The 13,146-nt window shown below is 40.9% G+C and overlaps 1 protein-coding gene across 6 annotated transcripts in view; it reads right to left on the bottom strand.

The window, feature by feature from the left end:
- WDFY3 (WD repeat and FYVE domain containing 3) overlaps positions 1 to 13,146 on the bottom strand; it is a 265,268-nt gene that overhangs the window by 183,736 nt on the left and 68,386 nt on the right. For all 6 annotated transcript variants that reach the window (XM_082259297.1, XM_082259299.1, XM_082259298.1 and 3 more), the window contains 3 exons: positions 6,638 to 6,809; positions 2,455 to 2,669; positions 589 to 701 (listed from right to left, as the gene is read on the bottom strand). In XM_082259297.1, coding sequence (XP_082115423.1) covers positions 589 to 701; positions 2,455 to 2,669; positions 6,638 to 6,809 — 500 coding nt within the window. The remainder of the gene's footprint in view (positions 1 to 588; positions 702 to 2,454; positions 2,670 to 6,637; positions 6,810 to 13,146) is intronic.

Here is a 13,146-nt window from a genome sequence, read left to right as displayed (position 1 = left end):
AGGATATCCTTTTTACCAAAAATATAAAGCACAATAAATATTGGCCTAAATTTATGAAGAAATTCAATATTTTTTAATGGATATGTTTTATAGCAGAAAAGTAAAAATATTGTTTTTTGGGTTTTTTGAAAAATCTGCAGTCTTTTTGTTTATAGTGCAAAAAATAAAAAAACCCAGAGATGATTAAATACCACCAAAAGAAAGCTCTATTTGTGGGGAAAAAATACATAAATGTAATGTACAGCGTCCCATGATCGCGCAATTGTCAGGTAAAGTAACGCAGTGCTAAATAAAAAACAATTGGCCTGGTCATGAGGGGAGATAAATTTTCCAGAGGTCAAGTGGTTAAGATGGGTTCTCACTGTCCCTGTTGGATTTATTCTTTTATCGGTTGTGTATGAAAAATGCATTAGCTGATGCTGGACCATGCCAAGGTCAGTAAGCACCCAGGCAGAGTTGGGAACTACTACAGTTAGGTTTCACACTTGTAGCATACACAACATTCTGCATATAGCTACAAAAAAAAAAAAAGCACACTTTTTAGTGGACTGACCCATCCAGACAGAAATTTTTATTAAACCTCCTTACTTCTCATTTCTGGTTCATAGCTGAGAGAACTAGGCTTGTGTACTCTGTACTGTTTCAATAATCGCTTGTCCCAAGCTGCACAGTTCAAAGGGTTTCCAAGACGTAGAAATTCTCTAAAAGAAAAAAAAAAGAAGAAGCAAATAAACAGGAATGAAGACAAACGCTTGTTTTTAGAATCAAGATAACTTGTAGCATTGATCACATTTGTCCTGGTATGCTGAAAAATCCCTGCATGATCAGTTCATAAAAAATAATGCTCTGACGGAAAATTATTTGAGCCATTAATTGAACTGGACACAAGAAACTGCAGAAAGAATAGGCAGGTTTGCTGAATCTAAGAATAACTGTCTGTAAGTGGCCATACGCATATCAAGGTGATCTCGCCAATGTTTGCTTGGTGCATGGGCATACAGGGTCATAACTTAAAATTAACGTTTTCCGCAGTGATCAGCCAAAGATCTTTTGTGTAAGCATAAGGTGCTCAGACATAACAATTGCTGCCTTACCCAGTTAACAAGCGATAGGCTGGCTGTACATTATACAATTTTCCCTTCAATTTACCAAAACCAGATAATATAAAGTCAAACCTAAACACTTTCAATTCGTATGCAATCAGACAGGCCCTTGCACTACATAGTTGAAGGTCAATCTAAAGGAAATGGAATAAGAAAATGGTATAATGTATGGTCAGCCTTAAAGGTGTTGTAAAGTCAAAAGGTTATTTTATCTCAATGCATTCTACGCATTAAGATAAAAAGCCTTCTGTGTGCAGTGGCTCCCCTCAGCCCCCCTAATACTTACCTGAGCCCCTTCTCTATCCAGCAATGTCCAAGAGTGCCTCACCCATCCAAGCAGTGCTGTATCTTGACCTAGGCCAACAAGGCCCAGGCCTAGGGCGGCACTTTGCAGGGGGGCAGCAAAAAAAGACAGCCTCCTCCCGGTTCCTGCATGAAAAGGGTCTCCGCCGCCTTGCGCTACACTTTTAATATAGCGCCAGTCTTATGGGGTGAATTGGGCCAGAGGGCAGAGTCCAGGAGGCAAATTGGTCTGGCACCCCCATAAAGCGGTCAGTGAAGAGGCTGAACTGACGGGCAGTAATGGGGCGGCACTGATAAGGCTGCACAGATGGGCACTGATGAGGCTGAACGTATGGGAACTGATGAGGCTACGCTGATGGGCACTGATAGACTTGTGGTCTGCGGTTCACAGATGACAGGGTGGGTTGTAAACAGTAAAGGGCATGGCCTTTACAGGAAGGGGTGGGTCATATGTAAATTAGGGGGTGCACAAGTTTAGTCAGGCCTAGGGCAGCACAAAACCTAAATACACCACTGCATCCAAGACACTCTCACCTGATTGGCTGAGACACAGCAACAATGCTATTGGCTCCTGCTGCTGTCAATCAATGTTAGCCAATTAGGGGAGAGGGGGGCAGGGCTGAACGGCAGCTCTGTGTCTGAATGAATATACAGAGCTGCAGCTTGGCTTGGCACTCAGGAGGAGGGAGGGGCCAGGAGCACAGAAGAGGGAGCCGAGAGAAGGAGGCTCTGGGCTGCCCTGTGCAAAACCACTGCACAGAAGTATAAAAAAAAATTTCTATAAAAATAACAAAAATTTGAGACTTTACAATTACTTTAATGTCTCTGAGTATCTTCTGATTCTACATGAGATTTTGCACTGTCAGAGATTTACAATTTTAAGGAAGACAAATTGCAAGGACCTACAAATCCAAGCAATGAACTGCAGGAATATTAAAGAGGTTAACGAGAAAGTAATACCAACCTAATACGGTCGTTATTAGTCTGAAAAATGCAGAGAGAAAGACATTAAGAAAATGAATTATTTTCACCTAACGGAACTACTTACCTTAGTACCATAGGCTCTAAAGCTTGAGATGCTAGCCTCTCAAACATACGTTGGAGTGGAGGGTGTAATGCATGGTCCTCATCAGCTAGGGCAGCACTGCACCTGTGCAACAGACGGGCATGGAGCCCCCCCTCACACATAACTTGCTGATTCCTCTCTGTGTGTACTAATGACTGTAAGATGTTTGCAACTGCCAATTGAAGATCTAAGGCATGCTGTAAGGATAAAAGTACAAAAAAAAGGCATTAGGAGTTATGGTTCCAAAGTATGTTCACTGATCCACTGAAGGTACTTAGTTAAGATGACACCAGTGAGACGCAATATCACAGTACAAGTTGCCCCCACTGGATTAAACTATTTGAAAATAAGGTGAACCCTAACCTCCTGCTGCACTGAAAGTCAAACAAAGAAATTAAATATAACAATATGTAAATCAAGATACTTTTGATAAATCATTTTCACACATCTCTATGGGTTGCAAAGTGAGTGAGATTTCATGTGAGTCATGCTTTGATTTGGCATCTATTCTAGCTATGTACCCAGTGAATACACAAACCTTATGTATCCACTAGCCTTGTTAAAAAAAAAAAAAAATCATTAAAGTGGAATTCAGACTTAAAATAAAACTATAGGCAAACCTTTTTTTTTTATGTAGCACTGCCCCCTAGGGAGCTGCTGAGAATTACACTTCTTGGGTTTCCCCTGGGTTACCATTAGCAACTGAATGCAGACACACTACATTAAAAGTTCTTGGCTCAGACAATGAACAGTCCAGGGGATTTGTTTTTTTGTATTTTATTTTAGAATTTAGATGGGAGAAGGGAATGAGTGGGATACTCCAACTGTGAACTATGCACAATTTGAGGACAACTAGCTATAGTGTGCGGCAAGGCCGCTGCTTCACCTTGCCACTGTAGTGAAGTGAATGAATATGATCCTGTGATGATTTATCTTCAGGGCCCTAGCTTGGCACCCTCTTTCTGTGTGTGTTGGCTCCTGTCCACTGGAGTGGTCACCTTCCTGGGCAGACCCCTGGCAAACTTTCCAGTACTCACGGACACGGTTTTTCCCTGGGTTGCTCTGCCTTCACCTCCATCCGTCAGCATATACTGGACCTCCTGGCTCAGCACCACACTTCTGGTCCACAAGGCAAACCGCCTGTGACCACCTTTCTCAGCAACAGGAGTAGAGACAGCCATCACCCTCCTCCTGTGACCTGGCTTCCTGCCCAAAGATGCCCTGTCACATGTGTCTGTGTTTTTTTTTTTACCGTATCCCAGGATGCACCACTGATGTGCCTACCCACCAGGATAGTCATAAAAGCCTGTGTGTCACTGGCTGGGTTTCCTCCACTGTCCAACAGGCTCCCCTATTGGATACAGTGGGGACACTCCCTCAGACCAGATGAATCACACATGGACACATGCAACAGGCCTAACTACTGATCAGGCTCTCCTGATAAGCAGACAGAGCAAGCTATACTTTACCCAGCACCTACCTATGAGGGTGCAACATCTATTTTGGATATAGCAAAGGAGGGTTATCGGAAGCGGTTTCCCTTCACTTCCTGTCCCATAGGGGACATTTCTGCAAATTAAGGGAATTTCATGGAGGCCCCCAGGCCACCAGAACTAGTGTCTCCATTGTAAGATTTCCCCTTTCCTTACTTTTCTGGGAGCAACTCAAAATTTGGGATTTTCTTTTACTTAAATTTTTAATGATAGTAGTAAACAGAGAAAACAAGCATCCAATGAAATTAGGCATGTAATACACAAGTAGATGGCATGAATGACGTTCCTAACACGTTTCCTCTAAGTAGACATAATCATAGGAGGTTGCCATGGCATTCATGCCATCTACTTCTGTATTACATGCCTAAGTTCATTGGATGCTTGTACGTGTTTTTTTGGCTTTTATATTATAATAAAGTCTAGCGGTTTTACACTATGTCGGTCTTATCTTGCTTCCTCCATGTACAACTGTGAGAGATTTACGGCTTCCGTTGTGATACTGTGGCTACCTTCCTGATATCCGGTGTTCCAGCCTTGTCTTGGAAGAATACAGCAATACCAGCCCGTATGCCCATATACTATATAGTATCTTGGGTCCATACTCTCCGGTGAGTGCAATTTATTGATCTTTGGTGTGGGGTCCCCTGGCACGGTTGAATATCACCTTTGTATTTGGATGCACACCTATCATCACTACCTGGGACTCTCATTATGAACTTTTTTCAGTGGCTACACTTGATCACTTCATATTTCATTTGATTATATATCATTTATTTGATATGTGTATTCATGTATTCACTTATGTTCACATGATGTTTGTCATTTTGGTTTAGCGCTGCAATATTCAATTTTTTCACTTTATTTACAACACATGTCAGTTGATTTGCTAGCAGCTTTTCTGGTTTTATCATTCTTTTGTTAGCGCAGTTTATTTACTATTTTATTTTCTCAGTTGCAGAATCGTCGCTGTCGTCACTTTCCGTACCGGATGACGAATTTTCCCACAAATCGCTATCGCTCAGTTCAAGTAACTCCGTTTCGCTGTCGCTGTTTTCCAGTTCGTCTAAAAGCGCTTTTAAGCAAAAAGAACGCTTTTTGGACTCCATGATCGTTCTCAATCATCCAGGCACAAAGAACTGGAAAAGCACAGGCAGGGCACTGGAAAAGCCACCAGGAGAAATCATGTGGTGAAATGGCATGATACAGTGTAATTCATTAGGATAACAACTTTGTATCATGTCATTTGGTTTATTTACATTTTTGAAATTGCCGCTGGTTCCACCCCCCTGCGTTGCGACGCTCACAAGCAAGGGAGCCGGAAGACAGGTGCTGGCATCGGGCCGAGCACACAGCGGGAGGATGGCTGGAGGACGGCGGGGCAAGGTGAGTTTTGTTGTGGGGAATTACCGAGTGTGGCTCGGGATTATCGCTTTTGGTACTTTATATTAACCCTGAGCCACACTCAGGAATACCACCAGGGAGGTTCAGAGGGGCAGCAAATTGACACCCAAGATTTTTTTTACGGCAGTTTTGTGTGTCATCAGTTTGCGGCGCGTTACGGGCAGTATTTCCCCATTTCATACTGCTGCCCACAGTGCAAACTGATGAGTATGAGGAGGCAGAACGTCTCCTCCGGGGAACGGCCCTCGCGTGATTGTGGTGTGCACAATGTCGTCAGACATCAGCGCACTCCATCTCAAGCAGGGCAGGCTTATTCTACTAGGGCGGTGGCCACAGCGGACAAAGGAGTGAAAGGAGGAGAGACCGTGAGTGTTTGGTGGACCGGACCGGTGGGGAGGTATGGAGGAAGATAACCGTATATATAATATTTTCAAAATGTTGTGTTTGTGGTTTGTCCCTGTACACCAAAAAGCAGCCCCTAACCCCCCCCCAACAAAACAGCCTCCTAATCCCCCCCTCCTACAACGCAGCCCCTTAAACCCTCCCCCCAATGCAGCCCCTAACAAATTATGCATATAGACAAGGTGCTGTTGCATGTAAATCTGATTTCCTGATAAACTAAATTTTAGTTTTCAATATCATGATATAAAATAATGGATGTGGGGACCTTTTGGTGGGCGTGATTTTTTTTTTTTTTTTTTTTGGGGGGGGGGGCAGCATTTCATTCTTGGAGCCAGGCAGCACAACGTCTTGGGCCAGCCCTGGGTATTAACATAATCAGTAGATTACTGAAAGCCCCTTTGTATTTACTTTAATTAGCTTTATATGATGATCTATCTTGAAAATGTTGTAAAAAGCAATGGCTTTGCAATAGCAATTAAGAAAAAAAGCACGATTTTTATTTCGGTTTGGTTCACACTGCCGCAACCTGTCACGCAACTTACAGTGCAACTTTGTCAGGTGACTGGATTACTACTTTGATAGAAGTATAGAATAGAAGTCAGATAGAAGTCGCCTTAAATTAGTACAGGAACCTTTTTTTCGACATCAGAGCGACTTCAGTAGTGCTAATTAAAACAGCTCTCAATGACTAATATGGGATTTCATGTCACGTGACTTGGGGTCTCACAAGTCGGATCACAAGTCGCAGCAGTGTGACCTGAGCCTAACAATTATTCTCTAACAAACAGAATGATATAAACAGGTTAAACATGTAGAACACAAAAAGTCACAAAACAAAGTTGTATGTTACGTATTTCTACAGGACATACTTCTGGTTGGGAGTCAGAGTCAACAGATGCCAGGAGGTCCAGCATTGAAAGCATGGCACCAGGATGGATGATTACTGCATCTGAACCTAGAGCTGTACTTGCATGAATTTTCAGGTCACCAACATTTTTAGGAGGTATCAGGGAAGAAGTGGATACTGTATGGTAGACGTTTCTGGAAGGAAAAGATGAGAGAATATAAATGACTATTTTCTTCTACTTTTTTTCTGATGTAAATGCTTAACTGAACAAACATCACAATACAAGTGACGATTGTAATTTCAGAAAAAAAAAAAGACCTCTTCAGATAAATGTAACATTATTTACTTCTCAGATACCAAAAAGATGTGAACAATCTCCATGAAAAAACAATCCTTCAGAATGTCAACAACTCAGTTTGTGTTAGTAACAGCTCATATAACTGGGTTTTCCACCTCTTGGATTTTTTTTATTCACATTCTTTACTTTGAATGGGGCTTTGCTTTCTTTGGAATCTAGAAGCAAACAAAGTAAAGAGCACATTCGCGCTGTGGTGTTTCATTTTTTTTTTTTTTTTTGTTTAAAGCGGCAGTATGGTTAGGGTAAGGCCATACTGCCACTTTATCAATTCTGCCCCTCGGTACAATAGTCTAAACAGTGTGACCATAATTGCCCAACTAAAAACCGGTCAGGAGTTGTGACTGAAGAAGCACAACTTTTTTTTTTCCCTCTGGACTTCTATATGTCCCACTAGATTTACCATTAGATCCCTAAGGCGGCCCATACATTAGTCATTTTTTTTGTTCAACCAGAAGGTTGAAGAAAAAAAAAAAAAGGCCTGATTCCCCCAACAACGTCAATGGGGGAATCACTCCTGCTGAGCCTTTATATTTTCACAGCAGGGGTACTTCCCAGAAATGGCAGTTTTCTAGACCTACTGTAATCTTTATCAACCCTATTCTAATCTATACAAAACTATGTATACCAAGTGGACCTGCAATACTCCGATTGGTAATACTGCAAATATATCCCACTTGCTAATTACAACTCCAATTTTTGAGAGAAGCACATAATATTGAGGTTGTAGACAGTAAGAAGTTTTTAGAATGGTCTCCATTCTTTTCTTGTTTTTTGCAAATGAGGAGAGGACGTCACTTGATGATGCCATCTTTCATTTTCAAGGATCAAGAATAAAGTGTATCAAGGTCTGAAATGAAGAACATTTAGCAAAAAAAAAAAAAAAATATGAATATGAAATGCATAAAGCACTAAATAACACATATTCTATATTATTAATCACGTATTACTAAAGCACGTTGAAATGCCTAAGCCGCATTAATAATATAGTTTCTTGTATCGGAGAGCCTTCTCTTTCAGGGAAAATAAGGTCTCTCTAAAAATATAACCAGCTTAAATATTTTATAGAAAATAAAATCTGTTGCATTATTTAGGCCCGGCCTTGCATACAAGTCTTCTATTTTGTCTAAGCATTTCACATTTTTTTTATGAGACATTGTAAAACAGAGAACAAGGAGGCAGAATACATTAATTGCTAGAATTTATTGGTATTGTAAAAAAAAGAAAAAAAGATCTTAATATGTAGGCGAGGCACCTTCTGGTGTACTTGCCTAAGTATGCATGTGTGTTTTGTCACTGTAATTTAGCTAATAACATTGTAGTGGTTATTGTTTGCCTTTATAGGTGTAACTAAGGCAGGCCATACACAGTTCGAATATCGGCTGGGTCAGCGTGTATAAGCAGGATAAATTTACCAAGTTGATCAATCAATGAACTTGGATACAACCAGCCTGTCGGGTTTTACCTGAGATTATCGCTTGCGGCTGCTAAAGGTGCTAGCAATAATCGCGGTCATCACTGAAGACAATGGTGCGGCAGGAGGGATTTCCGCATCAACATTGTCTGTGTTGATAGGGGAATTACTGTAAGCAAATTTCTTTCCTGCAACCAAATTTGCTCTGTGTATGGCCTGCCTAACACTGACAAAATATCTTCCACTGCAGGGGTGTCCAAACTTTTGACCTTTCTGGGCCGCTTTGGAAGAAGAGGAATAGTCTTGGTCCACACATAAAATACACTAACAAAGGATAGCGGATAAGCAAAAAAAAATCAGGCAGTTAACGATCACTGATATAGATAATATACCTATCCGAGGAATGAATCTTCAATTTATTTGGAATATTTTTTATTATAAAAAGTAAAAAAGAGGGCAACATAAAACTATTGCGATATTTGACACTGCTTTTGATTTCCTAATGCATCAAACTACCCGTGTACAGACAGCCTTATCCAAGACCTGAAAGAGCACTGGAAGAAGCAACAGATTACCTCTAGTTTAATAGTGATCCACACCGCATTATTAAGAGCCCAAATTGTCTCTCATTATGGGCATAATGACAGAAGGCTGACTCCTCAAGGAAAGCTGGTCAAAGACTGAAGCAGCTCAGAAGCAATCGGTCACCGGCAAATCATATAAAGAATCTACAGGGGAAGCCGAGGGAGTGTGCTTGTTAAGCAAATAATTGGACCAGATGGGTGCTATTGAAGAGACCAACCATAGCAGCAGTGTAGAGGAGTCTTAATTGAAGAAAATGTTAAAAAAAAAAAAGTGTCTAGCAAAAAATAGGTTAGTCTTTTTACACAGCAGTGCTGAAGAAAATATGTCCACCCTCCTACTAGTAACCTAGTAAAAGGTTGGGGCATGCTGGTAGTGGGAGGGATTATCTTCTATCTTTTTTTTTTTTTTACCAGTGTAAGGTGCAAGACATTTTGTGTCCTTCAATGGATGAGGAAAAAAAAAAAAAATTATATATTATATATATATATATATATATATATATATATATATATATATATATATATATATATATATATATAAATAATTATATATATTTTTTCCCAATATTAGATATTTTATTGCACTTTTATGATAATTTAGCTTTTTTTCTTTGTATGTTTTGGCATACATCTCTACCCCGATGAGGATATGTGTTCAGTCTTATTGGACTCTTGGTGATTTTTTGAGCCAGTTCCCTCCAAATTCTGTACCGCTTCTTTTAGTTGTTTGTTCTTACTGGTGTCAGCTTTTATGGTATCAAACTACTGTGTTTGTTGGAGGCCTGGCTTTTTTTGTGGTCTACTCTACACATTACCTAATTTTTGGCCATGCAAAGCAAGAGTCCAATAAAGATATGCCTATAGTTATACATTGTGCATGGTTTTCCTTCTAAAAGGAATTCTAAGCGCCGGTTCACACTGGCGCGACGCTACTTTCAGGGGCGACCTCCGAGATCACGGTGCGAGCAGCGCGCCGCGACCTCGGAGCGGCCGCCACAGACTTCATAACATTGAAGTCTATGGCGGTCGCCTCCTGGTCGCCCCAAAGAAGCTCCGGACCCTTTTTCTAGGTCGGAGCGACTTGTGTCGCTCCTATTAGAACGGGTCCGTAGCTTCCCTATGGGAGGCGACCTGCGGCGACCTGTGAGGCGACCAGGTCGCCTCACAGGTCGCCCTAGTGTGAACCGGGGCTAATTGTTACTTTAAGAAAGTTATAAATATAGCAGGTAAATATTTTACACATACAGATGTGCTCAAAAGTTTGCATAACCTGGCAAAAGTCGTGAAATTTTGATATTGAAAATATGACAGATCTTGCCAACAACAAATGTCTTTTTTTTTTTTAAAGGATAATGATCATATGAAGCCATTTATAAATCACATACTGCAGTTCTTTGACTTCATATTTTTTACAGAAATCACCTAAATGGGCCTAATCAAAAGTTTACATACCCTGGAATGGTTGGCCTTGGTTCAGACACACAAGGTGACACACACAAGTTAAATGGCAATTAAAGGTTAATTTCCTACATTTGTGGCTTTTTAAATTGCAGTTAGTGTCTGTGTATAAATAGTCAATGTGTTTGTTAGCTCTAGTGTTAGCTCTAGTGTGGATGCACTGAGCAAGCTCTATACTGAGCCATGGGGAGCAGAAAAGAACTGTCAAAAGACCTGCACAATAAGGTAATGGAACTTTCTAAAGCTGGAAAATGATATAAAAAGACATCTAAAGCCTTGAATATGCCAGTCAGTACTGTTCAATCACTATTAAGAAGTGGAAAATTTGGGGATCTCTTGATTCAAAGCCAAGGTCAGGTAGACCAATAAAGTATGCAGCCACACCTGCCAGAAGAATTGTTTGGGACACACAGAAAAACCCACAGGAAACCTCAAGAGAAATACAGGCTGCTCTGGAAATAGACGGTGTTGTGATTTCAAAAAGCACGATACAAGGATACTTGACAAGACTAAACAAATAGTCTAACTAAAATAGAGCTTTATTGTCACAACCATAACCTCTATGTTTGGAGAGGGATCAACAAGGTCTATAGTGACAAGAATACTATCTCCACTGTGAAGAACGGTGGTAACTCACTGATGTTATTGGGGTGTGTGAGCTCTATAGGCAGGGGGAATCTTGTGAAAATGTTAGCAAGATGAAGGCAGCATGTTATCAGAAAATTCTGGCAGACAATTTGCATTCTTCTACACGAAAGATGTGCATGGGATGCTCTTGGACCTTCCAGCATGACAATGACCTCAAGTACAAGGCCAAGTTGACCCTCCAGTGGTTACAAGCAGAAGAAGGTGAATGTTTAGACTGGCCATCACCATCTCCTGACCTTAATATCATCAAGCCAGTCTCTGGGGAGATCTCAAAAGTGCGGTTCATGCAAGACAACCAAAAGACTTTGCATGACCTGGAGGCATGATCTGGAGGCATTTTGCCTTAACGAATGGGCAGCTACACCACCTGCAAGAATTTGGGGTCTCGTGCAGTTCTACTTGTTGCCATGTTTTGTCATTGTGCCATTCTGTTCTATATCTGTTATAGTTGGATATGAATCCCATAAGAAATAAATGTGTTTTGCCCGATCACTGATGTTTTCTTTAAAAATTGTACGTACTGTATTTTACCAATTCTGTAAGGGTATGCAAACTTTTGAGCACAATTGTATATACTGTATATTATACACACTTCCAATTTTTGTGGCAACCGCAAAGTTTATGCACACACCCATAATGCATAATCTTGTGCAGAAGTGCTTTAAATCTGCTCATAAACTGATGTATGTGCATGACCACATTTAAGCTTCTTTCATAGGGCTGTAAAAAACCAAAAAAAACAAAAAAACGCATTCACAATTTTTTATTTACAGATCTGAACATAGCTGAATTTCTTTTAAGGGAGACATTCACACTGGTGCGTAAACATGCACCATGTTCAGATCTGCAACACAGAATCCAAAAATCTGCATTTGAGGACATGCATATACATATATGCCAAATGCAGGTCATGAAAAATAAACAGGAAAATTGGATGCTGAGTATTAAGCTGAAACTTTTGTGCTAGAAAAAAATGTGTATTAAGATCCTAAGCCTAAGGCCTCATGCACATGGGTATGCTCCACGTATGCTGCCAGAAGTTGGCAAAAAAATAACTGCTTTCAGAAGCAGCGGGAGCTGACATCTCCCCCCCCACGCCACTTGTCGGTGTCTCTCGGGCTTGCGGTTTCCGCTGGCTCGCACAAATAATGACCAAATGGTGCCCCTGGCTGGTCACGCAGGCAACCAGAGAGTAGATCCCCTTTGATTGCCTCTTTGAAATGTCATGATGTCACTTCCGCTCCAGGGTGGAAGTAGACTTTTTAAGCAAAAGATCATCTTTTTTTTTCCCCCATCCTTTGCTTTTAAATGTATAGAAGAGATCTGAGGTATTTTTGACCTTCAATCTCTTCATAAAGAGGACCTGTCATCCTTATTTCTATTACAAGCGATGTATACATTCCTTGCAAAAGGAATAAAAGGGATCCAAAAAAAAAAAACATTCAAAGAACCCCCCGCCCCTCTGTGCTCCAGCGCATAGGTGAACTCATACGCAAGTCACACACACATATGTAAACGGTGTTCCATCCACACGTGAGGAATCGCCGCGAACGTTAAAGCGAGCGCTATAATTCTAGCGCTAGACCACCTCTAACTCTAGAAAGGTAACCTGAAAAAGGTGTTTAAAACGTTGGCTATGGAGATTTTTTAGTACAGTGTTTGTCGTCATTCCATGAGCATGCGCAATTTTAAAGCATGACATGTTAGGTATCTATTTACTCAGCGTATCATCGGCGTCGCCATTCCATAAGCGGAACTTCATCTTTCAGCATGACAATGACCCAAAGCATACATCCAAATCAACAAAGGAATGGCTTCAACCAGAAGATTAAAGTTTTGGAATGGCCCAGCCAGAATCCGACAAAATCTGTGGGGTAATCTGAAGAGGGCTGTGCACAGGAGATGCCCTCGCAGTGTGACAGATTTGGAGTGTTTTTGCAAAGAAGAGTGGGCAAATATTGCCAAGTCAAGATGTGCCATGCTGATAGACTCATACCCAAAAAGACAGTGCTGTAATAAAATCAAAAGGTGCTTCAACAAAGTATTAGTTTAAGGGTGTGCACACGTATGCA

Source organism: Pelophylax lessonae (genome assembly GCF_965119305.1).
Source record: "Pelophylax lessonae genome assembly, chromosome: 1".
NCBI lineage: Eukaryota > Metazoa > Chordata > Amphibia > Anura > Ranidae > Pelophylax > Pelophylax lessonae.
Note: the sequence above shows the minus strand (reverse complement) of the source record. Positions and strands in the feature narration are given on the sequence as shown.